The sequence below is a fragment of the Adiantum capillus-veneris genome, chromosome 30 (assembly GCF_014529385.1).
Source record: "Adiantum capillus-veneris isolate H3 chromosome 30, ASM1452938v2, whole genome shotgun sequence".
Taxonomy (NCBI): Eukaryota; Viridiplantae; Streptophyta; class Polypodiopsida; order Polypodiales; family Pteridaceae; genus Adiantum; species Adiantum capillus-veneris.
Genome location: NC_140960.1, coordinates 10,663,969 through 10,690,779, shown reverse-complemented (window position 1 = coordinate 10,690,779; position 26,811 = coordinate 10,663,969). Strand labels below are relative to the sequence as shown.

At 46.7% G+C, this 26,811-nt stretch overlaps 1 protein-coding gene across 1 annotated transcript in view; it reads right to left on the bottom strand.

The window, feature by feature from the left end:
- Positions 1–26,811, bottom strand: part of LOC147417533 (uncharacterized) — a 110,768-nt gene that overhangs the window by 48,660 nt on the left and 35,297 nt on the right. The window contains exons 13-23 of the mRNA XM_086507385.1: positions 21,839–21,940; positions 21,658–21,726; positions 21,478–21,573; positions 21,288–21,395; positions 21,090–21,203; positions 20,909–20,995; positions 20,695–20,823; positions 20,078–20,276; positions 19,847–19,987; positions 19,685–19,737; positions 19,500–19,583 (exon numbers count right to left, since the gene is read on the bottom strand). Coding sequence (XP_086363511.1) covers positions 19,500–19,583; positions 19,685–19,737; positions 19,847–19,987; positions 20,078–20,276; positions 20,695–20,823; positions 20,909–20,995; positions 21,090–21,203; positions 21,288–21,395; positions 21,478–21,573; positions 21,658–21,726; positions 21,839–21,940 — 1,182 coding nt within the window. The remainder of the gene's footprint in view (positions 1–19,499; positions 19,584–19,684; positions 19,738–19,846; positions 19,988–20,077; positions 20,277–20,694; positions 20,824–20,908; positions 20,996–21,089; positions 21,204–21,287; positions 21,396–21,477; positions 21,574–21,657; positions 21,727–21,838; positions 21,941–26,811) is intronic.

Here is a 26,811-nt window from a genome sequence, read left to right as displayed (position 1 = left end):
AAGACCAGTGTCAGCAACTTCCATAAGCTAGGTGAGGGTAGCTACTATGTTCTTGGTACAGTAGTCCCGAAGCCCTCTAGGCAGCCCACAACAATACTTCTCCATCTACTCTGTCAATGGCACAAATCTGTAGGAGGTCACTGAGAGTAATGCTTCACAAAACCTCCGATTGTACCCCAGCAAGCTCTTGCATGTAGCCGAAGTAAGCTGGTGCCAATCTATCATGACATCCGCTTCAAATTCATTTGACAGCCAAGCAGATGCAAACATTTGCTTGAAGTAAACCCAAGTGGCGGGTGCCTGTCCTTGCATTAACAATGTCATCCACCATGTAAGCACATTGTCCTTTAAGAAAGTGGAAGCTTTCCTGACCTTAGAGGCCTCTGTAAAATTCCCTCCTTCATAAGCTGTATCAAACTATTGGAGGAAAGTGAGAGCCTTTCCTTTATCCTCGAAGCCACTGAAAGTGCTGAACTTTACAGCTGCACCACCTTCTTTGTAAGCTTTCGGCTTTTCCAGTGCCCCCAAGTTGTCATAAGGAATGGTCTACAACATTGGCACTGTAGGTAGGCATCATCGGCACAACTTGGCCATTGACATGTTGCGTCAGAGGTGTGATATCTAGCTGCTGTCCAGAAAAACCAGCCATGCCAAAATGACCCTGTGGCACCCAAACTGGCCCTGGTTGCACTGAAAACCTTGTTGCATGCGAATGCTACCATACATGGGGTTTGGCATCATGCCTTGCATACCCCCAAACGCTGTTCCTGGCATGTATGGCTGACTTCCAGGCGCAACCAACCATACTCTGAAACACAGATCCACCCCCGAAATACCTAGGATGTACCGTGGGTGGTGGAAAAATTGGGTGCATTGCCCGGTAACCAATTCCCTGTCCATTCAAGACAGCATGCGGGCTCTGAAAGGTGGCGGGCTGAACTAGCATAACCTGTAGAGAGAGAGAGAGAGAGAGAGAGAGAGAGAGAGAGAGAGAGAGAGAGAAGAAGAAGAAGAAGAAGAGAGTTTTAACGTCGTAGGAAACTATCCCAAGAGACCTTAAACATCTAGCCGACGAGGAGTTGAACTCAAGACCTGTTATTCAAGAGGGAAATGGCATAACCAATCTACCACACTCGGGTGAGAGAGAGAGAGAGAGAGAGAGAGAGAGAGAGAGAGAGAGAGAAATGAAATGAAATGAAATGTTATATTAACGTCTTCAAAAGGCCAAAGTGACCTATGAGACCAGAAAGTTACAATGTGGTGGATCTGATACAAAGTCAGAGTAATAAACTAACAACATAACAAAACAAAACAAAAAAATACTATGGGATCCTAGAGTGGTCGATGTGAACTAAGCAAAAGGGGCAGCTGGCCGGGATAGCTAAATCACAGGAGATCTAGCATCGGGCGTTGGCGGATCTCATCAATCTCCTCCATGGTTAGTAGTCTGACCGGGCGTCGTGCATGCCTGGCCAGAGTGCTCCGAATCTTCTGATGAAGCCTCCGTCGATGTTGTGTAATCCTCCGCAGTTGTGGGCGCCTGGATTTCCCCAGCTCACTCGCTCGGTCGATCAGTGTGCCTCTGGTGTGAAACGAAAGTGAGCTCTACTGTGGTAAAAGCTCCTGCGGCTGTCCAGTGTCTGCTCTAAAGAAATCTGTGATCCGTCTCTGAGATTGGCTAGCCTCTCCACTCATCAGGCTATCTCTGAGTCGCGCAGCTTGAGCAAGAACAAACCTTTTTACTTTTTACTTTTTTGGGCTAGAGCCGGCAAGCCAGCAAGGAACTGCCTTTGCTTCGCGTGCACGCAAACGCGTCAAAGACAGATTACCTTGCGGACTTGCCGACAAAGGGAAAAGCGCCTCCATGCCGTATCGTGGCATGTCAACGGGGAATGGAAGCAAGTTTCCCCCTCGGGGGAGTAAAAAGTCTTTTCATGCCATGTTAGTCAGTCCATGTTCCCTTGTTAGTCACGCCACCCGAGGGTAACGTCGGGAAATCACCAAACGAATTCAGTGATGCATTTAAGGACCAAGGCTGAGAGAGAGGGACAAACCCTTGTAACTCACAGACCGTACTGAATCTTGCCCAAGTACTCCAGGATTTTCGCCTGGTAGAAAAAGGCCCCCGTCCAGCGGATGTCCGGTAGGACTGCCATACCCAAGGTGGGCGTCGGCTCAAAGGAGGGTTCCCGATCCGGCCAACCATGGTCACCAAGGCCCGCTCGGAAAGCCCCAGGACCATGTTAGGCGAGACCTCACCGTACGCAATAACTACAAGCCCTACGAGCTTCAAACACCCTCACGGGCCAGAGCATTGTAGTATCGCGGTACGGCCCCGCAGAGGAATGCTGCAACGTTATCCGCATAGGCACTCCTCAGCTGCGGTCCACGACGACCATTATGGGCCCCACGGGGGACAACCCAACCTGGCAATCGCTTTCCGCTAATCTCCCCTCCCAGGAGTAACACTTCGGTATCTTCACCGCTCGGATTGTTTAACAGCCGTCTAGCATGTTCCAAACAGGGTCGTATTGAGCTTCTGAGATTGTCCAGTTCAGGGCACTGTACCAACAGGTGCGTAAGTGACCTTGAACCTTCTTCCATTCCGCATAACGGGCAAGTCCTCGACTGTGCCCGTTCAATCTTATCCTTAAGCCTTAAGCCATCCACTCTTGCTAGTAACAAGACTTTCTCCTCCATCCCACCGGGGTTCTTCCCAATGCTCTGCCTATAGAGGTATCCACGCGTGTCCTCATACTTCCTCTCGATATAAGGATCAAGGGAGACACATTGATGTGAGTGTTCCCAAAGCTTCCAGCTCTCCTGTCTTGCGGTTTCAACAGAAGCGCCGTTGATATACCCAAGTATCTCTGATCCTCATATCCCATGACTCTGGAGAGTGGTCCAAAACCCTCTCTGAACAAGCAATGGAAGCGGCCCCGTATCTCGTAGTAGACGGGGCAGCGGCATGTGTAGTGCAACTCTATCTCAAGCTCCATGTCAGACAAGGGGCAAGTCCTGGCCTCTGCTGAAACTCTGTTGTATCTCCCAGTCTCAATCCGCAGCTGGTGAGAAGATGTGTATCTGGCCAATAGCACATCTTATCTGTCACAAAGTGATGACGTGGCGGACAACAAGAACCATAATTTCTGCCAGAAACCCTAATTTCTGGAAATCGCGGAGGTCAAAAAGTAAAAAATTAAAAATTTAAAAAAAATGAAATTTTCGGCGACGCAAATCTCAGCTTTTTGCTATGATTTGGGAAAAAGAGAACTTGGTTTTTACTGGCACTCATTGAGAGAGAGAATTTGCTTTTGCTTTCAGAAGCTCTCTATGAGAGAGAGAAAAGAGCTTTTGCTTTCAAGCTTTTGGGGCTCTGCTTTTGGGCATCCCTTGTAACCTTTAAATTAGTGGTGAGGGCCTCACTTCTCAGAGCATCTGGACGCAGAGTCTGAGAGTGAAACCCTAGCCACACTCTTGTACTTTGATCTGATTAATACAAAAAGAAATACCGAAAGGGGCGCCAGTCTTTGGGGCCAATATCTCTAGGCACGGAACTCCGCCGGGCCAGTGCAAATCTATTGTGATCTATGAATTGTTTTGAAGTGGTTATTTGGTGTTGTCGCGGTTGATTCTTGACTTGGAGTGTCCAAGTCTGTTACAGTGGTATCAGAGCACGTCCGATTTCTCTTCTACGCGAAATCCGATCCCCGAATTTTTTTTCCGCGGCACCTATGGCTTCAGGCAATGATCAGTCGACTCCCTCTGCATCTGGAGATGCGAGCTGGGATCACAACGAAGATTCAGGCAGAGAGTATGGCCCGCCTCGGCCTACTTAGGCGGAGAGACAAGAGATGGAGCATCGTCAATTAATCGGCGATGCAACGAAGATGATGCTCAATTTTGCCAAGGACCCGAAGATGGCAAAATATATGAACCAGACCTCTTTGGAAGAGGTACAGATGGAGTGGCAGAGAACCACAACACCACTCCCGAAACCCGCTCTCAAGAAACCTTCTGCCTCCAAGAAATATACGGAGAAGGAACTGGAGAACGTGGTTGATGCACGGATTGCTCAGCTTTTTGACGCGCAAAAGAAAGCCAGAAAGCACCGCAAAAAAAAAAAAGCAGAAGAAAAGCGCTGACTTCCCGGGATATTTGGGTCGTCAATCGACTTTTGACAAGGCAAAGAAACAGAAGAAGCGTGTTCGATTTGAAGTACCCAGTTCTTCTTCTTCTTCTTCTTCTTCTTCTTCTTCTTCTAGCTCTTCAGATTCGAGCGAAGAAGACAGAAAAGGTAAAAAGCAAAGCAAGAAACAAAGCTTCAGAAAGGGCAAGAAAAAGGCAAAGAAGGCTACATCTCGCCCAGAGACTGATAGTTCTACTGAGGACTCGTCTACACACAGCTCAGATTCCGATGACGGAAAGTTTTATGCGAACAAGAAGAATTTTTACAAAGCCAACGAGTATGACTTTCTCGAAGATAAAAGCAAGCAAGTCCGAGAGTTTAAGGAAGGTGGCCACTCGATCAAGTTTGATACTTTTCAGGATACTCAGATGCTTTGAAGGTTGTCTTTTATACAGCAGTTTGACATTGCTTTCGCGGGAGGATGCTATTCAGAGCACTCCAAGATTCGGAGAGCTGCCTCTTATTTTAAGAGGAATGCTCGCACTTGGTGGTCCACGCTTCTATTAAGCAAGACTGTGCCAGTTACATGGCTGAAATTCAAGAGGCTTTTTATTTCTTCTTGGTTGACTCAAGAGTTTGAGCGAGATATACGAGCTGCTTGGAACCATCTCCGGATGACCAAGAGCGATACAGTGAATTCTTACTGTGAAAGATTTTGGAGCTCTTTTCTACCTGCCTCTTCATTCAAGAAGATCTCGTTCAGAGAACAGATTGAGCGGTTTACCTTGGGTCTACCTACAGAGATCCGAGACCACTGTTTGGAACAAAAGTCAGCTTCTATTCAGGAGTTGATGAGTCATGCGAAGCGGGGCTTTGCCATTCACTCTGGCAGTCTGACCTACCGCACAGATGAGGCCATGACACAACGAGCCGAACAGACTTCTGGGAATGAAAGTAGAAAGAAAAAGAGCAAACCAGAGAAAAAGGATGCACGACCCAAGCTTACTCTTGAGGAGAGAGCTCGCTTCATCAGAGAGGGGAAGTGCTTTGGATGCGGGGAACATGGACATATCTCCGCGAAGTGCCATGAAAAGGCACAGAAAGAACAGAATGATAAAGACGACGATAGGTCTAAGAGTTCGAGAGCAGCTGAGGAATGTGGCAGAAAAGGCAGATAGAAAAGCAGAACTGGTACCACATGGCGTGGGACCTACACCGAATCTAATGAATGAAAGTACAAACTTTGCCGCTTTTGGGGCAAAGTGACAGATCAGGAAGCTCTTTTGAAGGAGCCAAGGCCAACTTCTTTTCGCTTGGAATTGGCGGCTCGATTTGGAAATTACGCCTAACATACTGACGCCATAGGCGGAGGTAGTTCGACTGGCACCTGGATGGGATGTTGCCATTACACCGAGCATTGGCAAACTTTGTTTGCAATGACAGGGGTGTTCAGGGCACGCGAGCGACGTTCTACTCGAGATCCCTTGGTACCACAAGAACTACGCCGTGGTTGACTACCGGGCCGAGAAAGCGACTTTGATAAATGAAGGGCTTAGAGATTGTACTTGATGAACTTCAGTTTCTTACTCATTCTTTTGGGAGAGAACTGAACGCTGGATAAAGGTTGAATATGTTTTGACCTGATCAAAAGAACGCCAAGATTTTTCTCCACACTCATGCCGATTGCTTTTCAGAGGGCCTGAAGATCACACCATTGATCTAATACTTGGAAGCACGCAACCGAATCGGCCACCTTACCGTGTGAGCCGAGTACAGAATGAAAAGATTATGAACCAAGTGAAAGACCTCTTGGAAAAGGGTCTTGTCCAACCTAGTACTTCACCGTGTTGCTCTCCAGTGTTGTTGGTTTTTGAAGAAAGACGGATCTTGGAGAATGTGCATCGATTATAGCACTCTCAACGAAATCACCATCAAGAACAGATTTCCGATTCCTAGGATCGATGATATACTCGACAAGTTACAGGGATCCTCGTGCTTTAGCAGGATTGACTTGAAGAGTGGATATCATCAGATCAGGATAGCGCCAGGAGATGTCTACAAGACAGCTTTTCGGACGACTTTTGGGTTATTTGAGTTTTTGGTGATGCCTTTTGGCTTAACCAATGCTCCTACAACATTTAAACGGATGATGGACACGTTTTTTTTGAGAGTACATGCTATTTGTTGTCACTTTCTTTGACGACATCATTGTTTTCTCCAAGAATGAGGCAGAACACAGAGATCATCTGCTTCAAGTCTTTCAGGCATTACGAGATCTCACGTAAGTGATTAATGCAAAGAAAAGTGGATTTTTCCTACCAGAGATACACTTTTTGGGACACATTGTGTCAGCAACAGGAGTGCAAATGGACCCGGCCAAGATAGAGACTATCCGTGATTGGCCCGATTTGAGGAATGTCCATGAAGTTAGAAGCTTCTTGGGACTGTGTTCGTACTACAGGCGGTTCATACGAAAGTTTGCAGAGGTTGCTTCCCCTTTGCATACCTTGACTCAGAAAGGAGTACCTTTCTCGTGGGGATCCACAAAGGTGACTACCTTTCAGATATTGAACAAGAGATTGACTACAGGACCAGAGTTGACTTTGCCAGACTTGCAAAAGTCATTTGAAGTATTTTGTGATGCTTGTGGTCGTAGTCTGGGTGCGGTCTTGATGCAAGAAGGCCATGTCATAGCTTATGAGAGCCGTTTGTTCTCTAGGCCGGAGATGACAGCACAGATTTATGAGAAAGAGCTTTTGGTGGTTATCCATGCTCTTACTAAGTGGCGGCATTACCTACTCGGAGCGGATTTTACTGTCTTTACAGACTATCAAAGTTTGCGCTACTTCTTGTCACAGAAGCAGCTTTCGGAAAAGCAGATGCGGTGGGCGAACATCTTGTCACAGTTCCACTTCCAGATTGTCCATGTGAGGGACAGAAGAATGTGGTGGCAGATGCTTTGTCTCGGAAACCGTTGGTTCTAGCTATTTCCGCGATACATCATAGGAGCTTCGAGGATATGGTCGATCACTATGCCACAGATACAGATTTTGCAGATATTTTCACACGGATACGGGATGGGGAGACAGTAGCTGGATACTCCCTTCGGGAAGGCTACTTGATCAAAAAGACTATGTTGTGCGGTACACAGCCATTGAGGGAAAAGGTTATGACTGAATGCCACTGTCCACCTTTTACGGGTCACCGCGGCATTGCTACCACCATGAAGGGGGTAGAGAGAGACTTCTTTGGGCCGAGACTCAAAAAGGATGTGGAAGAGTTTGTGCGCAGTTGCTTGGTATGCCAGAAGGTCAAGTTTGACAGGCATAAGGCACAGGGATTGTTACAGCCTTTACCCATACCCACCCGCCCCTGGGAAAATATTGAAATGGATTTCATTTCTTTTTTATCTCCCGAGAACACAGAATGATCACGATGATTTTCCGATTACATGGCACGTCTGAGACGATTGTCTCCGACAGAGACCCCAAATTTATGAGTTTGTTTTGGAAGACAATTTGGGAGAACATTGGCACGCAGTTACAGTTCTCGTCATCGTTCCACTTGCAGACTGACAGGTGAAGGAGTACGAGCGGAAGTGCGACGCGAGAGAGAGAGTGCGAGAAGAAGAGCACGACAATATGGTGAACTCGCTCTACTGTAATGTGTAGAGCATAGTGAGTTCTTATTAGGTTTTTACAAAAGAATATGTGTACATACCTGGCGGCCCGCCCACGTACCTGGGCGACTACATTGGGCTTTATACCCCAACAACCTCCCACTTAAAGTCCAATGTGGTACTTTAAGTGTGAGAGAAGCTACTATACAAGCTAATATACAAGAGATGTAGAGAAGTGATGTACTATCCTACACCTAACTGCTTTCGAAAATGCGCAAAGCTCTCTGAGGGAAGTCCTTTTGTAAGTTTTTGACAAGCTGAAGTTGCTTATCCTCGAGCATTTCCCTGATGAAATGATACTTCACATCCACATGCTTTGTCTTTGAGTGATAAACTGGATTGCGAGCCAATTGTATAGCACTTTGACTATCACAATATAACACAAGCATCTCTTCTTTGATTCCCAAATCTGTTACTAGTCGATTAAGCCAAATTGATTCTTTGCATGCCTCTGATGCTACAACATATTCAGCCTCTGTAGTAGACTGAGTAACACAATCTTGTAATCTAGAACGCCATGATACTGCTCCACCAGCCAATGTAAAGACATATCCTGACGTAGACCTTCGGTTGTCTAAGTCACCTGCATAATCTGAGTCTGTAAAACCCTTTACACTTAGCTCCTGACTCCCATAGCATATACGCATACTCTTTGTAGCTTTCAGGTATCTCAATATTCCTTTCACTGCCTCCCAATGTTTCTTGCCTGGGTTTGACATGTATCGACTTACTACTCCCACTGCAAATGCAATGTCTGGGCGAGTAGCAATCATTGCATACATCAAACTACCCACTGCAGACGCATATGGAATCTTATCCATTTCAGCCTGTTCTTCCTCAGACACAGGACAATCTTGTTTGCTAAGTTTCACATATGGTGGCAATGGAACACTCAATGCCTTTCCCTTCTCAATATTGAAACGTTGCAAAACCTTGTCAATATACTATGTTTGAGACAACCAAATCAACTTCTTTGATCTCTCTTTCAATGCCCATACCAAGTATATGACTTGCCTCACCCATGTCTTTCATGTCAAACGATTTTGCCATCTTTGACTTCAAAGCTGAAATTTCTTCCAGTGCTTGCCAGCAATCAACATGTCATCCACATACAAAATAAGGATCAGCCAACAACCATCCTTAGCCTTCTTTGTATATAGACAGTGATCGAACTCACTACGTTTGTAGCCTTGAGAAAGCATAAACTTGTGGAATTTATGGTACCATGCCCTCGGTGATTGTTTTAAGCCATAAAGACTCTTTAACAACTGGCATACCCAATCTTCATTGCCTTTCTCAACAAACCCTTCTGGCTCTGCGTGTAAATTTCCACATCTACATCACCATGCAAGAACGCTGTCTTGACATCCATTTGGTGCAACACCAAATCTAATATGGCAACCAATGCAAGAAAGCATCTCAATGTAGTCATCTTGACCACCGGAGAGAAGACTTTATCAAAGTCAATGCCTTGTTCTTGCTTAAAGCCCTTGGCAACAAGCCTTGCTTTGTACTTTGGCTGACTATCATGAGCGGTGATCTTATACCTGTAAACCCATTTACAAGGTAGAGCCTTTTTGCCCTGTGGTAATTTAACTAGCTTCCATGTCTGGTTTTTATGCAGAGCTGTCATCTCTGACTACATGGCCAATTGCCAATTCCCGGAGTCCTTCATTTGCACTGCTTCCTTGTAACATGAAGGCTCATTGCAATCAGTCAACATGACATAGTTCATAGATGGAACAAACCTATCAGGAGGTCGTGTGACACGTCCATATCTACGCACAATAGGTGGCTCAGGCTCAGCCACAACCTGTGGTTCCACTCTATCCTGTCCTTGCTCCTCTTGAGCCCTGACATTTTGTCTTGCACGTGCAGGTCCATCTTCTTGGAAGACAACTCTTCTAATCTCCTCAACCCTCTCTCGTTTAGAATGATATTTGGCTTCATTAAAGTGAACATCATTGCTACGGATAACCTTTCTGGATTCGGGATCCCAACGTCTGTACCCCATCTCACCAGAATTACCATAGCCTAGAAAAATGCACTTTCTACTCTTTGGCTCAAGTTTGTTCCTAAATTCCTTTGCAACGTGAGTAAATGCCTCACAACCAAAGACTCTAAGATGCTTGTATGAGGGCACCTTGCCTGACCATACCATCTCTGCCACTAAATCCTTCTGCAAAACCTTGCTAGGAGATCTATTTATAAGATGAACAGCTGTTGATACAACTTCATCCCAAAACCCATTTGGCAGCTGTGCATTAGAAAACATACTTCTGACCTTCTCTTGTATGGTCCTATTCATCCTCTCAGCAACACCATTTTGAGGAGGATTGTAAGGAGCAGTAAGTTCACGTTTTATACCTTCTGACTCACAAAAGTCCTGAAAGGCCTTTGAAACATACTCTCCACCATTGCCAGTGCGTAAGCATTTAAGCTTCTTGCCACTCTGATTCTCCACAAGTGTCACAAACGTTTTGAAAACACTAAACGCTTCATCCTTGTGCTTGAGAAAGTAAACCCATACTTTCCTCGAGTAATCATCTATAAATGTCATAAAGTAAGAAGCTCCCCCTAGAGATAGGTTAGGCATAGGTCCACACAAATCACTATGAACTAGTGCCAACTGTGTATCTCTTCTACTGCTTCTATGCTTATGTGGCTGCTGTGTTTGCTTACCATACAGACAATGTTCACAGAATTCAAAATCATTAAATGAAAAGCCAGGCAAATAACCAGAACGAGACAAGATTTTCATTCCCTTCTTGGACATATGTCCTAACCGGCTATGCCACAAAGAAACGTTCGGCTGCTCGGTTACATTGATTACATTTTTAGAGACATTTGATACATAAATCATGTAAAGTCCTCCAAACTTTACTCCATGTGCTACTGTCATAGAACCCTTGGATATCTTCCACATGTTATGTCCAAAAGTGGTGATGTAGTCAGCATCATCAAGTAAACCTGTGTTGATCAAGCTCTTTGTAATTGCGGGAACATGTCTCACATTCTTCAACGTGAAAGAAGAGCCATTCTGAAACTTCAATTGAACATCTCCAACACCTAAGATCTCACATGTCTGCCCATTTCCTAGCCGAACATGATCTTTAGTGGTCACATAAGAGGTAAACCACTCCTTGTTTGGAGACACATGAAGTGATGCCCCCGAGTCTATAATCCAGTCACTCAATGCATTTCCATCAGATGCTGTAAGAAGAGCCGAGTCCATTGTATTCTTCAAGAAGTAGATGTCTCCTGACACTAGACTGTCATCCTCTGCAACAATGTTTGTCACATTTATTTCTTGAATCTTCACTGAGGACTTGTTCTTCTCACCATGGTCTTCAGCTTTCTCTTTGCCGTTTTATGCTTTCCATTCTCTGCAGTCTCTTTTCATGTGACCCTTCTTGCCACAATGGTAGCATTCTATGTCACTCTTGCCTTTAGCACTGCGGGACTTGCGACGAGATTGATTCCTCTTTCCACCTTTGTACTTTCTTTGGTCCTTCTCCTGACAACTAAGGCTGTTTCTTTGCCTTTGTCCATTGTCTTTCTATTGGTTTCTTCAGTAAGCAGACTTCCTTCTACACCTGCTATGTTCAAACCATCTGGAGGTGCAGAATTACTCAAAGCTGTGCGAAAAGTGTCCCAACTTTCCGGCAATGTGATCAACAGAAACATAGCTCTAACAGGTTCATCAAACTTGACACCTTGAGCTGATAACTGACTATAGATTGTGTTGAATTCATTCAGATGATTGGACATAGGTGTCCCTTCTTTCATCTTCAAGTCAACAAGCTTCTTAAGCCAGTATACTTGTGAAGCTGCACTCTGCTTCTCATAAAGATCACTCAACTTTAACCATGCTTGATAAGCCGACATCTTGTCTGCTACATTGAAGTAAACGCTTTCTGCCAAAGTCAGCATAATGGTAGAAAGTGTCAATTCATCCATTTCGCTCCATTCATCTTCGTCCATACCTTCTGGTTTTATCCCCTTGAGCTTTATAGGTTTTATCTGCTTCTTTTGTACCAACACGTGCCAAAACTGCTTCTTCCACAATGGAAAATTGGTTCCATCCAGTTTCTTGATATTGTAAAGAGCAGTGTCATGTGATCCAGCCATAGCTACGCTTCACAGTAGTTTACTTTCCTGGGAAAAATTCGACAGAGTTTCCCCTGTAAACAGACCTCTGAACCAACATCAACCTGTCAAATGAACCAAGAAAGCTTCAGATTCTGCTAAAATTTTGGCAGAGTCTCCTTTGTAAAATGGCTCTGGTGTACTAAAAACAGACCAAAAAACAGCTCAAAAAACCACTATCTCTCTGACACTGTAAGCTGCGGGTAAACCTGTCCTGCACATGTACTGTCTCTGACTGTCCTGTCACTGTCCTGTAAGCATAGACTGCGACAATGCCTCAACGGCAGTAAAGCAAAGATGCAATCCCAACTGTCTTAACTCACAGTCAATACATCCTAGCTGCCTATCTAAGGGTGCTCGAGGGATCGCTCCAAGACCTGTATCACCGAAAGGATCTCAACATTCGAGAATCCCCCAGCTCAATAAAACCTCACTCGACCCTCAACAAAGGCTACAGTAAATCTGACAGTACATAGACTTCCCACAAAGTCATACATCCACAAATTTCCCACTGTATGCTGTAACCGCTGCGGCGGTTGTTTGTTGCGTGACTCACAGCCAGTAAACCCTCAACAGACATACATCATATCTGACAATACATCCCATGTGGAAGTACCTGCAATGTCAGGATGAAATCTGGAATATCAAGCAGCAAACACAAGCTACCTGATGAACTAGTGGATGTCGCCTACAATCTGTGTGTAGATGCGCTCGTGTCGTATGTGACACGCCTCCAAGAACTGTGAGCCGTCCTTCGATGTGTAGACAGCCACAAATCAGCACTCTGGGAGTGCCGATATCCTCAGCACCTGCAGTCGTAGGCCGAAACCCCAAATTTGCAGAATCGGATCTGCACCTGCCGAGACCACGTAGTCGAAAATGGCCTGCGCAGAACTCTGTCGAAGCCGAACGGTGGTCGAGATGACCTCAGAATGAAATTCTGAGAACACCAAGCTCTTTAGGCTTTCCCACAGGATTTGGGGCCGTGCCTTCGCCTGTCGAATCTCACTCCAATCTGAGCAGGTGACTCTGGCTACCTGCAAATGCTGCCCCGAGCCTCGATCTAAGCTCTGATACGAGTTGAAGGAGAACGAGCGGAAGTGCGACGCGAGAGAGAGTGCGAGAAGAAGAGCACGACAATATGGTGAACTCGCTCTACTGTAATGTGTAGAGCATAGTGAGTTCTTATTAGGTTTTTACAAAAGAATATGTGTACATATCTGGCGGCCCACCCACTTACCTGGGCGACCACATTGGGCTTTATACCCCAACAAAGGGCAATTTGAGATTGCCAATTCAGTGATTTTAGATTTATTGAAGTCTTGTATCTTGGATCAGAAGACTCAATGGGAAAAGAACTTACCTTGGTGGAATTTGCCTATAATAACACGATACACTCTTCGATGGGGAAGACGCCATGTGAGATTGTTGAAAGTGCTACGAAGATTCCATCCTTCCTGAGCACGAAAGATTAGATATTTGGAGCGGATGAATATTCGCGAGATTTGGATACGGCTTTTGCCAAGGTTCACGAGACTTTGCAAGAGTCTCAAGAACGACAGAAAAAGGCAACGGATCGCCATCGTCGCGACTTGAAATTGAAGGAGGATGATTGGGTGCTCTTACTTTTGAGAAGGCACGCCTACGAAAGAAAAAGGGAAAGGAGAGGCTTTTTCCAAAGCTTAGTATGTGATACTATGGACCTTTCCAGATCACTGACAAGATAAATGATGTCTCCTTCCGATTGGAACTGCCAGATACTTGGAGGATTCATAATGCATTGCATGTGAGTCTCTTGAACCCTGTTAAGGGTGATGTGCCTGATGATGGGGAGCCTAATGAGCAACCCGTAGTGGAAGAAAACGAGGAGATCCTTGTTCCTGAACAGATTTTGGCACATAATGATACGAAGAAAGGTAAATTCTGAAGGCGGTTCTTGGTTTAGTTCAAGAACTTTCCTGCATTTGATGCAAAGTGGATGGAGGAGGAGGACCTAGCAGATACTCCTCGGATTGTGAAACTTTACCTCGATGTTTTGGTTTAGCATAGTCTACTCCAAACGGAACCCAAAAACTCAGCTTGGCCGAAGATATGGTGCAGTGGGATGCACAAGAGGGGAGTTACTCCGCTCCTTTGTCAACAGATGCCTCGATTTTGATACTAAAGTCACTAATGTCTCTTTAAGCTTCAGGGATACTGATAGCTGACAGTATTTTGCTGGATGACTTTATGAAATGGAATTCGTGATTATGATACTGATTTGTTCTTGACAATGCTTTCAAGAGGGGGGTATGTCACAAAGTGATGACGTGGCGGACAACAGAAACCCTAATTTCTGCCAAAAACTCTAAAATTCCTGCAAACCCTAATATCTGCCAAAAACCCTAATTTCCGGAAATCGCGGAGGTGAAAAAGCAAAAAAAAAAAAGAGGAAATTTTCGGCGACGCAAATCTCAGCTTTTTGCTATGATTTGGGAAAAAGAGAACTTGGTTTTTACTGGCTCTCATTGAGAGAGAGAGAGAGAGAGAATTTGCTTTTGCTTTCAGAAGCTCTCTGTGAGAGAGAGAAAAGAGCTTTTGCTTTCAAGCTTTTGGGGCTCTGCTTTTGGGCATCCCTTGTAACCTTTAAATTAGTGGTGAGGGCCTCACTTCTCAGAGCATCTGGACGCAGAGTCTGAGAGTGAAACCCTAGCCACACTCTTGTACTTTGATCTGATTAATACAAAAAGAAATACCGAAAGGGGCGCCAGTCTTTGGGGCCAATATCTCTAGGCACGGAACTCCGTCGGGCCAGTGCAAATCTATTGTGATCTGTGAATTGTTTTGAAGTGGTTATTTGGTGCTGTCGCGGTTGATTCTTGACTTGGAGTGTCCAAGTCTGTTACATTATCCCATGAGACAAGTCGGTGTCCATGTATCTGGGTCTCGTCACAAAACCATCCTTCGTAAGCTGGAGAAGATGCTCTCTATAGAAAGCCATCTTCGTGCCCAGCTAGTGCGCCGGCTGTATCCATGTCCTCCTGGTGTCTAGCTGGGTCAGGTCTTGACGGATGAGCCTGGTGGCCTCGGACTGTGTAAGAGTGAGAGATGGTGCATCCGATGAGTACTGGAAGGGTGGCAACCCGTCTATGCTGAACCCATGCGCCTGAAACCATGATGTCATCTCCCATTACCAACATGCTGTATCTCCCTGCATGGCTAACTGTCGAGAGGACTCAAGTGCAATGCGAGGATATCTGTCTCCAGGAAGTTCCCACATGCGGTGTATGAAGGAGACTGATCTGGTGAGCGCCTCAACCACTAATGGGCCGCTAGCTCTGCTCGGATAATGGCATGTGGTACTGACGCCTTGGCTCTAATGAGCCGCTAGATCATAGAGACCAGAGGTTTCTCCATGCTCCCCCATCCATCACTGTGACTCGACTCCCCGTGATGATCCAATGAAGGTCCCCATATCTCAACTCCATAGAGCAATGCAAAAGCCACCAAGGTGTCAAAGAGCCAGAGCTTCGTCCGAGGCTCCTGAAACTAAACTTGTGAACACATCCTCTCCAATCTACCCAATGCTGCACGGGCTCTAGTCAATCTGGTCTCTGTTTCTCTCTTGAGTGAGAATGCCGGTCCGCTAAAAACCACTCCAAGGTAAGTGTAAGCATCTGTGTACTCCACAGTCTCCTAGACATATGTGAATGTAGGTGCTGACCTCTTGATCCACTGTGGGGTGGTATTAAACACCATAACCTTGGTTTTACCAAGGTTGACAGACAAGCCACTTTCATGGGCAAACCTATGCAAAGCATCCAAGTGACGTTGCATCCCCTCCGGAGATTCGGAGATCAACACAATATCATCAGCATATAACAAAAGTGGGATCCATGTCCCTGCCAGCTGTGCACCTCTATCACCATCGCTCTCAATGTAGTCAGAAACCTCATCTACATACATACCGAATAGAGTAGGAGAGAGCGAGCAACCCTGCTTCACCCCAATAGTGGAGTGAACCGGTGTAGATAGTCCCTCAGGGGTGCGTACATTCCCAACTACTGATCTGTACAATGCCATGATCCCCCAAATGAGCTCTGTGGGTACTCCCATCTCCTGTAGTCTGCGCATCAATCTAGCTTTGGGTACTGTGTCAAAGGCTTTGCGGAAGTCCACAAAGCTACAATAGATCCGTCTCCCATGAGATCTACCCTCCTCGATGATGCCTTTTCCCCTTGCCACTCTAATCTCCGGCATTACTTCCTACATATGAGCGATCTGCGAGAGGGTGAGATCATCCCCGAGAAAGATGCCAGTCTCTCTAAGAGTTGGTCTTTTCTTCAAGAAAGACTTCTTCGCTTCCATGGAGGGAAAACGGAGGATGAGTGCTCTTTCTTTTGAGGTTTCTCCACTGCTTCCATTTTTCTTTATGTTGCCCACTCTCCATGCCTTTGTGTGCGTCGGCTCATGAACCCCCATCAAGGCTGTGAGTTCTTTTACTTCTTCGTCCACATTGCCTTTGTCTTTAAGACCGCAGATTCTCACATGTAAAGCGCGCACCCTTCTCCTCTGCTCCTCCTCAAGTGTCTGATTAATGATGTTGTTGGGTGTGGACGTGGGCGTTATCTCCTTGCCTTTCCCTTTCTTGGCCACCTTGATCCATTTCTCGGCTTTGTCCGCCTTCTGTTGAGTTTTGGTAAGAACATCCACCCAAGAAGTCGTCATTTCTTTGTGCTGCTCTTCTCCCTCTTTGATGGCCCGTACTTGCTCCTTGATCGTGTTGATTTCTTCGATTACTGAGGGTTGCAGTTCGCCCTCTTCCAGTGTGTTTCTTGATCGTGCTTCGGCGAGATCTTTCTTGAGTGACGCGATCTCTTCCTCTTGGGTCGTCACTCGGTCTTCCAGCGTGCTTATCTTGCTCTCTTGGATCAGCACGCGCCCTTCGAGCATGTTTATTGTACCCCAAAGATTGCGGTTCATCTTGGTAATGATCTCCGTCATTTCCTCTTTGCATTTTTGAATGGCATCCTCTAGGGGGTCGGCTGTATCGTTCACCCTTCCTCATGCTTGATCGCCGTCCGAAAAAGAGGCCCTAAACGCACGTGTGCACCCACACTAGCATCGGGCGCGGTAGCTGGGCAAGTGGGGGAACGTGAGGAGGTATGGCAAGGAAGGGGTAGCGGTAGAGTACGGACGAGAGAGAGGGAGAGAAAGAAGCGATAGAGTACGGGCGAGAGAGAGAGAGAGAGAGAGAGAGGAGAGAGAGAGAGAGAGAGAGAGAGAGAGAGTTAAAGGGCGGTAGAGTTAAAAGGGGGGGGGGGGGGGGGGGGGGGGGGGGGTTTAAAGGGCGATAGAGAGAGTTAAAAGTTAGGATTAGAGTTAAAGTTAAATAGAGTTAAAAAGAGTTAAAATGTAAGATGTAAAATTGTAAAAAGGGGGGGGGGGGGGGGGGGGGGGGGGGGGGGGTTTAAAGGGCGATAGAGTTAAAAGTTAGGATTAGAGTTAAAGTTAAATAGAGTTAAAAAGAGTTAAAATGTAAGATGTAAAATTGTAAAAGGGGGGGGGGGGGGGGGGGGGGGGTAGAGTAGAGAGAGGGGCCTATCGCGATAGAGAGAGAGGGGAGAGCGATAGGGAGCGGGGGGCAGCGCGATAGGGAGAGGGAGCGGGGGGAGGGGCCTATCGCGATAGAGAGAGGGAGGTGGGGGGCAGCGCACGGAGTAGCGTGGGCGCAGGGGCAGGGGTCGCGGGTGCGCAAGGGAGAGGGTACGAGGCAGGAGAGGGAGCGGGGGGTGCAGCGCGCGCGGGCAGGGATGCGGGTGCAGAGCAGGGGGCAGGGCAGCGGGGGAGAGAGGGAGAGAGAAAAAGTCAGCAGCAGCAGTAGCAGCAGACGTGGGCAGGGTGCTAGGGGGAGGGGAGCAGGGAGCGAGGGTGCAGCGCGCGTGGGCAGGGCAGCGAGAGAGAGAGAGAGAGAGAGAGAGAGAGAGAGAGAGAGAGAGATGAAATGAAATGTTATATTAACGTCTTCAAAAGGCCAAAATGACCTATGAGACCAATCTGTTACAAACTGGTGAATCTATTACCATGTCTGGTTACAAAAAGAACTAGAACAAAGATACTACTAAGAGAATCCATCCTCATCTGCACTTGGATGTCAAGAGAGTATGGCTCGAATCCTCTGTTGTAGTCTCCGTCGATGCTGTGTAGCCCCTCTCCTCAATCGTGGCCGTTTGGATCTCCGTAGCTCCAGTGCTCGGTCGATGAGAGTGCTGGTAGTGGTGGAATGAGTGTGGACCGAGCTCTGCAGTGATGGCTGCTCCTCTGGCTGTCCCATATCTAGTGAAAAGAAATCTGTAATCTGTCTCTGGGACTGTCTCTCTCTATCTCTCCCCAGTAAAGTGTCTCTATATCTGTGTAACTCAAGTAGATATAGCCCAAGACATCTTTGATCCTCATAACTCATGACCCTAGAGAAAGGACCGAAACCCTCTCTAAATAAGCAGTGGAAACGGCCCCGTATCTCATAGTACACTGTGCAATGACTAAAAACAACACAATTCTATGGAAGACCAAAATGATTTATGGGTTGTACAAGCCCGTCACTCAGCTAGTTGTTGTCCATGTGAGGACGTGAGAAGCTGAGTTTGAGAATTGAAACATGCAGGAAAAGCTATTTGAAGAAGAAAAGGTTTAATCCACTAGCCCACGTGGGCTCATTTGTTCATGGCACCAAGTGCACTAAGCTTAGATTTTGCATATTTTGCAGCCCAATCAGAAGTAGTAATGTAAGGTGTTGGACTCGTACATAACCGTACTATATAATCAAACCGTATGGAGATCCTTACTTATGGATCACAAATAGGCATCATATAGGGCTAGAGACGATGCCTCCATACTCCTTAAGGTGTCCACATGTCCTTCCTAATTGTTTTATAAACAAGGAAGCCACAATCGTTGCAAGCACATAAAAAAAGTTAATGCCACACACAAACAAAGTTAGCAAAGTCATCACGATTAATTCTGAGTAGTTCTCAACTCTTCATTTTCACCTTGAACCTTGGAAATGGAGGGCTTTGTTCAAGTACATAGCTGGTGAAAGAGCTTCCCCATAATCAAAAACAAAACCAGGTGGATTGAATCTAGAGACAAAATTGTAAAAACACAGGAATTGAGCAAGTTTAGAACCATGTAGAGAACCTTCCCAAAGTTTTAGTATTGATTTGGTGACAACTTCTCACTACAAGAACTACTAGATGCTTGGGAAACATTTCTTTTTGGCAAAGCAGAAGGAAAATGCCAGGATGCTTGAAACAGAGAACAAAGGAAATTTGTTCAACCAATAAAGAAGGAACAAGCGTCCAACAGACAGCTAAACCGTAAAGCTGCTTGATACAAACATTAAAAAAGCTGACAAGGTGGCAACCATGGCATTCCCTCATCAAATAAAGCAAACTGTTCTCCCTAGCAAACCGTACAAAAGAAGAAGCTCTTCAAGTCTTGCGCAGATGTACAACAGTTTATGTATGGTGCATTTTGAATTTCTAAGAAAAGAAAGGTACTTACAATGCTAACAAATGTTAATCCAGTGAAGCCTGCAAGAACACAAGCTTTGACTGTAGGTATCTGCAAAAAAGGGGCATGTATCTTCTGCAAGAAGCACCATGTAAGATTAAGCCCCTTACCTGTCTATTTTTTAAAATGCATACAAGATCATTCTGTATTCAGAACAATGAAACTGAAAGTAGTACCTGCATATATGTTACAAGCCAGCCAGGTGCTTGATGAAACCTCTCTCGGGTGCCTTCATGCATTAAAAACCAATATTCATGAGTTTACAGATACAGATTTATATCCTTGCCTAAAATCATGGCTAAATACCATGCATCCTCTCCAAGAATACAATCCTTAACCTGTTGTCTCATCATCAGGTGGAGAAACTGAGAAGCAAGGAAAACAATCCACACGATTGGCTTGTGTCCTTTTGAGATCATAAGTCAGAAGAGCCACAAATGCAGTTAATTGCAGCAAATAGTCTAAGAACACTGCTACCGCTGCAAAATGTTATGAGCAGGACAGGCCAAGAAATTAGTACACCAATACTGCTTCAAGTGAAGGACATAAGTTATGCGTAACAATCTAACCTGCAAACATAGAAAATACTCGGCACGCTGGCATAGGCGTAACGATTCCAACCGCAAAAGCAAGGCTCTCTGCCATACTTGCAAGTGTGATTGACGGCCCTACTTCAGCAAGTGCATTGCCAACCCGCAACTCGGTGGAAAGCTGTGCACCTTGGCGCTTTACAGCATGCACTATAATACACATGTTATCAACACCAACCTACAACCATTGCAAAATTTATCAGCCTCATGTGGTAACATGCAAACATCTTACATCTTTCGTAAAATCAACTTGATAACCCCCGAAGCATTGTTGCTGTACATAACCTTATAGAAACTTAAGTCTAACAAAATGAGATCAGGTATATAAATTGCTCCATTTGAAAACTGAAATTCCTCCATGCACCACTATTGGTTGGTATTAAATTTGTCAAACAATGATACGAAGATGGAAGGATATTAATTTCATTTATAGAATTAGAGGCATGGTGAGAATTATCTCACAAGCCAAATCACAATGCATAGACAAGTCAGGTAGTTTCAAATAATGCTAATTTAAAGAATTAACCTCTCTGCCATTCCAAGGAGTCAGCTACCACGCAGCCAAAATAAACAGCATTGAAAGATTTGAAAATTACCGCTAAAACAAGGAATGGAATAACTTCAGCAATAATAAGGGTGGACTTCACTCCAAAAGCACTAAAAAGACCTACTGAGCCTAGTACTGACAATGCGACAATGGCAACACCTGCTAGACCCAAGGAGACCTGCCATAGGAAACGTCAAAATGGGTAAGATTGCAGAAAACATTATATGAGCCACATTCATGTTCTCCTTGCTAGGAGATCTTACCTTTGATGTAACATACCAAGGAGCAGCTGAAAGTGTAAAATCTCCCAAGGAAATTGAGATGTATGCAAACATTACCAAATAACTAATCTGTGTTGTGCAACCATAAGCATCAGTATCTAGCTGCATAATTTAATTGCATCAATTATACAAACCCACCACACTGAAATAGATTTGTACTCACAAAAATTGTCACAATGTCTGCTGTGCTTTCTCTCTTTAATTCTGCTTCAATAGAGCTCTCCGATGAAAAGGCAATGGTCAAATTGTGAGATGCTGCCAGCTGTGTAAGCTCTTCCTGCTCAAATCCATTCAATCACGTCAACTTGGAAGTGTGAAAGAAATCCCAGACAACTTTTTTGAAAAAGTTAAAAAACTGTACCTTAGCTAATGTTACAAAAGCCTCTTCCCAAGCAATGGCCTCCTGGTTTGAATCTGCAGCATTGTCTACTGCATTGTCGACAGGATAGGTTACAATAAAAGCTGTTGCCTTCAGATCAAAAACAAGTGTCAGAAAATTCTGTCTGTTTACAAGCTAAATACAATAGCCCTGGGATCTATATCTAGCAAACCTGGGAATAATTAGTTCCTGTAAAGCCACCAAGAACGGTGCTTGGATCAATAGGAGCTTGAAATGCACTAAGGCATGGTTCAGATGATGAAAAATGCTGGTTAAGGATGTACAAAGCGAGATAATCAACAACTTTGAGAAAGTGATGATCTTAACCAAAGAAGGTATTTAAAAGATGTACCTCAAAGCAAAAGAGAGCATGTGATGCACCTTCATAATCCTCAAAAAGCTCCGGCTTCATTTTAAAATACTGTGCAACATGATCAATGATTAGGATGATCGGTAAAATGGCTAGAAACAAGCTTACATGCAGTGCATTCACCACCGAAAGTTTTACATGAGCTGCAATACATCAAACCTGCCTGTAGGATAGTTTGGCTTGCACAAGCAGAGCCAAATGGCTTCATGCATATATCTTGGAGGGCAACCACTGCACCTGAATTATTTCCTCTGATATTATCAATCTGTACAGTAAATAATGTCCAATAAGTTTGATGCAGCAAGACTGAATTCAACAAAAATCTCATCTTTCTGAAAAAACAATGTAGGACTGAGCAACCCGGTTTTGATGTACCAGCTCGCTGCTGCTGCTCCCCCTCACTGCTCACCCTAGCACTACCCCTGCTCCCTCCCCACGCTGTGCCCTACCCCATCCCCCCGCAACTCCCTCCCTCCCCCTCGCACTGCCCCTGCTCCCTCCCCACGCGCTGCCCTGCTGCTGCTCCCCCTCACTGCTCACCCTAGCACTACCCCTGCTCCCTCCCCACGCTGTGCCCTACCCCATCCCCCCCGCAACTCCCTCCCTCCCTCCCCCTCGCGCTGCCCCTGCTCCCTCCCCACGCGCTGCCCTGCTCCATCCCCCCCGCCACTCCCTCCCTCTCCCTTTGTGCTGCACACACACCCCCGCTCGCCCGCCCCCTTCCGCATTTGCTTTGCCCGCTCCCTCCCTCGCCAACGGGCCACACACCCCCCCCCCCCCCCCCCCCCCCCCCCCCCCCCCAAGGAGCCTCTGCTGTGGTTTGGCTCGATAGTGATGCCTCATTGACATTGCTCGCCGATGTTCACTTCAGCAGGAATACACCCTCTCTCGCCTTCATCAACAATAGCAGACACACATGGAAGCTCGTGCTCCGCCACAAGATGGACTCAAATAAAGCCCTGTCACAAGACAGGCACCGCGTGAGTGCCAATAGAAAAGAACAGACTGAACTGACTTTTAGCACTTCAATAACAACTGAACTGAAAGAGAGAGACGACATGGGACACGGAGTGGCGGAATTCCACCCCAGAGAGTATTGGCCCCAAACCTTGGCGCCCCTTTCGGTATTTCTTTATATTGCATCAACACAGTACAAGCCGGAACTGCACGCTCTACACCTTTTCCAGGAAGCATGCCAAAGAATGAGCCCTAGCCTCATATTCAAAGGCCCTTGGCCTAAAAAGCAGTTACATTGAAAAGCCTTCAAAACTCAAAAACTTCTGGTCCAAAAGCTACCAGTGTAAATTACGGAAATCCGTACAGTTCTGCCACGTCAGTAGCAGTCAGCGGAATTTTCGGAAATCTGCCACGTCATCAATTTTTGGGTCTTTGTGGGTCTTGCTTTATTTTAATCCTTTATGTCACTTGGGGCCCCATCGGTTGGTAGGACTTTACTTGTTCTTCTTAGGGTTTAGGACCCTCGGCTGGCATCTGCAAGTTGGCTTTATTCTTCAAGGCTTTGACACGTAAGCACTTTGTGACAAGTCCCCCTCGTCCCACCCTGCTGAGCCCACCATCCGACTTGCTCTGTCGCCAGCAGAGCAAGCAAGCCTCGCAGTAGCAAAGGTGGAGCACGTTCAGGCCACCTCTGTCATCTGCAAGATTATTGGCAGTCGTCCCAGTCGAGGAGAGGTACACGACCTTCTGCAAGCCCGCCTTCTAGCAAAGGTGGGGAAGATCATTGACATCCAGCTTCTCGGAAGAGAATACTATCAAATAGAGTTTGAGACTCCCGAGATGGCTGCCATGGTCATCTCGATGAGCCCGTTGGCCATTCGAGCGGTCAGAGCTCATTTCCGACACTGACGCCGTGAGCGATCCAGCATCGGATGTTCTTGTCAAGGAGGCAGACTTGCCTATTTCGGTCTGCTTCCCTGGCCTACGGAGGGAGTACTTACTGCTTCTTTCTAGGATTGGTTCTGAGAGCAGGATAGTCTTGGAGACCTCGCGCACGACAGCTTCGGTTGCAGCCAAGGCTGCCGGGTGCCTTCAACTCGCATCCTAGTTCGTCATCCTAGTTCATGATACTATCTCTCTCCTGAATGTGGTCCTTCTACCTAGGGTGAGTGGGGGATGGTTACGCCAGAGGGTGGAGTATTCGGGACTCTCAAACCAGTGCTTCATTTGCACACAGATGGGCCACTTAGCGAAGGCATGTCCTCGCAGGAGATCTTGACCCATAGCGCATGTGCTGCCTCTCAAGGCTGAGCATGTCGAGCAGACAGGTACCCAGGACACACGGGCTGGTACCTCGACAAAGGCCAACGATCAGCCAGATGAAGGTTGGCAGCAAATACTCGACCGCCATTGACAAGGATGGGCTCGCCACATTGCCCCCCTTGGTGGCCCTCCTTCAGCAGGAGCCCCCTAAGGAGGCCCCCTCCACCGCAACTCCTCCACCTTCAGCCTCCTCCGCTTTGCCGCCACCTCCTCCCCTCTTCCCCCACCCCCACCCCCACCCCCACCCCCTCCTCCCTCCCCGATGGGGCCCTCAAGTCTCATCTCCCGACCCATCCCACACTCCTTCTCAGACGCAGGGGACTGGACACACATCCGCAGCGAGACGATCTCTTGGTAGTGCTTTTGCTACGAGTCGCATGGCTCGAGAGGGACAGCCCCACCTAAGGACGCCTCTTCTGGTCCAGACCTCTCCTTTTGCAGCAGTCCCTCGTGGTTTGACCAGCTTCAACATTCGCAGACGATGGGACTTCTTCGACTACAGCTTCCTTGGCGACCCTTCTTCCAACCTGGAGGAAGCTTGCTTTCAAGTTCACGTCCTCTTCTTAGCAACCCGAGGCACTGAGGCTCTGGATACAGCGGTAAGTTTCTCCTTTCCGTTGTGCGGCAAGAACCATGCAGAGTGGACCTTGCACAAAGTTCTTGATTGGCTCCAGGTCCAGGATATTGAGTTATCACACCACAGGGGACCTGGGAGTGACAGATTTGGTACAGACACTCTGGCCTTTAACCAAGTTTAGTGTGACGTCGCTAGATGCAGTAGGTTGTAGGCACATTGTGGTGCACTTGTTTGCTGACACTCAAAGTCCCCCCTTGTCATGTGTTTGTACATGAGGATTCTTGGACAGAGGATGTAGCCTTACGGGCTACACGCTCGGCTTGGGCCTGGGTGAGATAGTCACTTCACCTGCGCTTGTCTAGAGGTCGCTCGGATGCGGATTACTCCCCATCCAAGCCGCGGCCTCTAAGATAGCGAGGTTGGCTGCTACTGTAGGATCTGTTTTCTCTCACTGACTCCATGAGAATCGTTTCATGGAATGTGCAGGGATTAGGAGGACCCTAGTTTCAGCGTCAGAGGGGTCGGCTGCGTCAAGAGCTTCAGCGATGCCTTGTGGGTGGTGAGACCGATATTCTTATGCCGCAATAGACGATGTGGTCAGATTTTGCATGGTCGCTATGAGACATTTTGGTCAGCTGCATTTGGACCTAGAGGTATCCTGGGAGGGATATGTATGACTATTGAGGACTCATGGCAGCAATAGTCATGCATTGTGGGCAGAGGTATTTTTGTGCCAGGTAGGGGCCAGTGGATTACTATGCAGGTTCACGGTTGCCTCGTGGGTTTCCTGAACATATATGCGCCCAATGTGGCAAGTGCACGAGCAAAGTTTTGGTCTCATATTGTAGAGTGTTTGCCGCATGCACAGCAGTGGTGTGTTGGGGGAGACTTCAACTTGTTGAAGAATCCCTCTGACAGGATTGGACGTGGCCATGCTACTGTGCACAAGGCTAAGTTGGCAGCTTGGGAGCGCCTATGTATGACTTTGAGGGTTTCTAATGTTTGGCAGCACTCAGGCTTTGTGAGGCCCCAGACAACTTGTCTTTCTCTCGCTCTGACCGCAGAGTAGGAGGAGTGAATCTATCTCGAATAGATCGCTTCTACGCCACTGACATGTTTGCATCCTCGCAAGGACTACTTTTTCCGACCATGCGCCAGTGATTCTCACCGTGAACCACCCCCCACATTTCAGAATCACCATTATAACTGGGTATTGCAAGTTAACACGTCCAAGTCGTCACCTTCAACAGTCTGTTGTACACACGTACTGTTGGAGCTTCAGCCTGCACTTGCGCAAATGAGGGCACATGAGGGCGTAGTTGCAGCTACTCGCACATTACGGTGCACCTGCAGTTGCTGGTAAACGATGCCGCAGCTATAGACAGACGGATCAGGCACTCGCGGTAAGCTGCAGAGCTGGAGAACGAGAGCTGCAGGCTGACAGAGGTCGAGGATGACGATGGTAAAGCCATAGTTTTGGATGCCATGCAGCAAGCGAGAGAGAGACGCCTGCGAAAGGATGCGAGCACGCTCCCTCTAATAGCAGCTTAAACCTGGAGCCGTGAAATTATAAGGCGCCCGAATTACTTCTCTTGGGCCCTTCAATCGATAAAGGGGCCCCAGCCACAAGGCCCTTTAGAGGGCCTATGGGGGAGCCTTCTTAGCAGAAAATGCTCCGTCTTTAAAGGTTTTGGGTGCACGAAAAATGAGTGTTTGAGGTGGAGGAAACATATAATATGGCCCATGGGTAATATCCACCACAAAACCAAGCAAATTTCAGAGGTGGAGGCAGTGGTATCAGTGTTGGAGGAGGAGCTGGTGACAGAGGAGGTTGGTCCTAATCGCTAAATGCATATGTTTAGATAAAGCCTTCGTCCCGAAGAGGTTAAAAAGGACCATGGAGGATCTTGTGGAGGAATACAGTGGGTAGTTGAAGGATAAATTGTCTTCAGATAAGCATCTAGCACCTCCAAGTCAATCTGATCATGGCTTATTCTTGTTGCTGCTGGGCCAATGCAACGGTTGGTGTATCACACCACATATGTGCATGAGTCTCTTCATGAAGCTTTTGTTTTGTTGGACTCTGTAGACTTCGTCCAGAGCAGGTACCCAAAGTTCTTCTCCACTTTGTTGTTCCCTGTGCTCAGAAGCCATGGGAGTTCACAGGAAAGACTATGCTTTAGTTTGTAGAAGGCGAGGAAGTAGCAAGCTCTGGTACCACTGTAATCACTTTGGACGAGAGGTCGAGATATATATCTGTGAACTACTGTACCACTTGT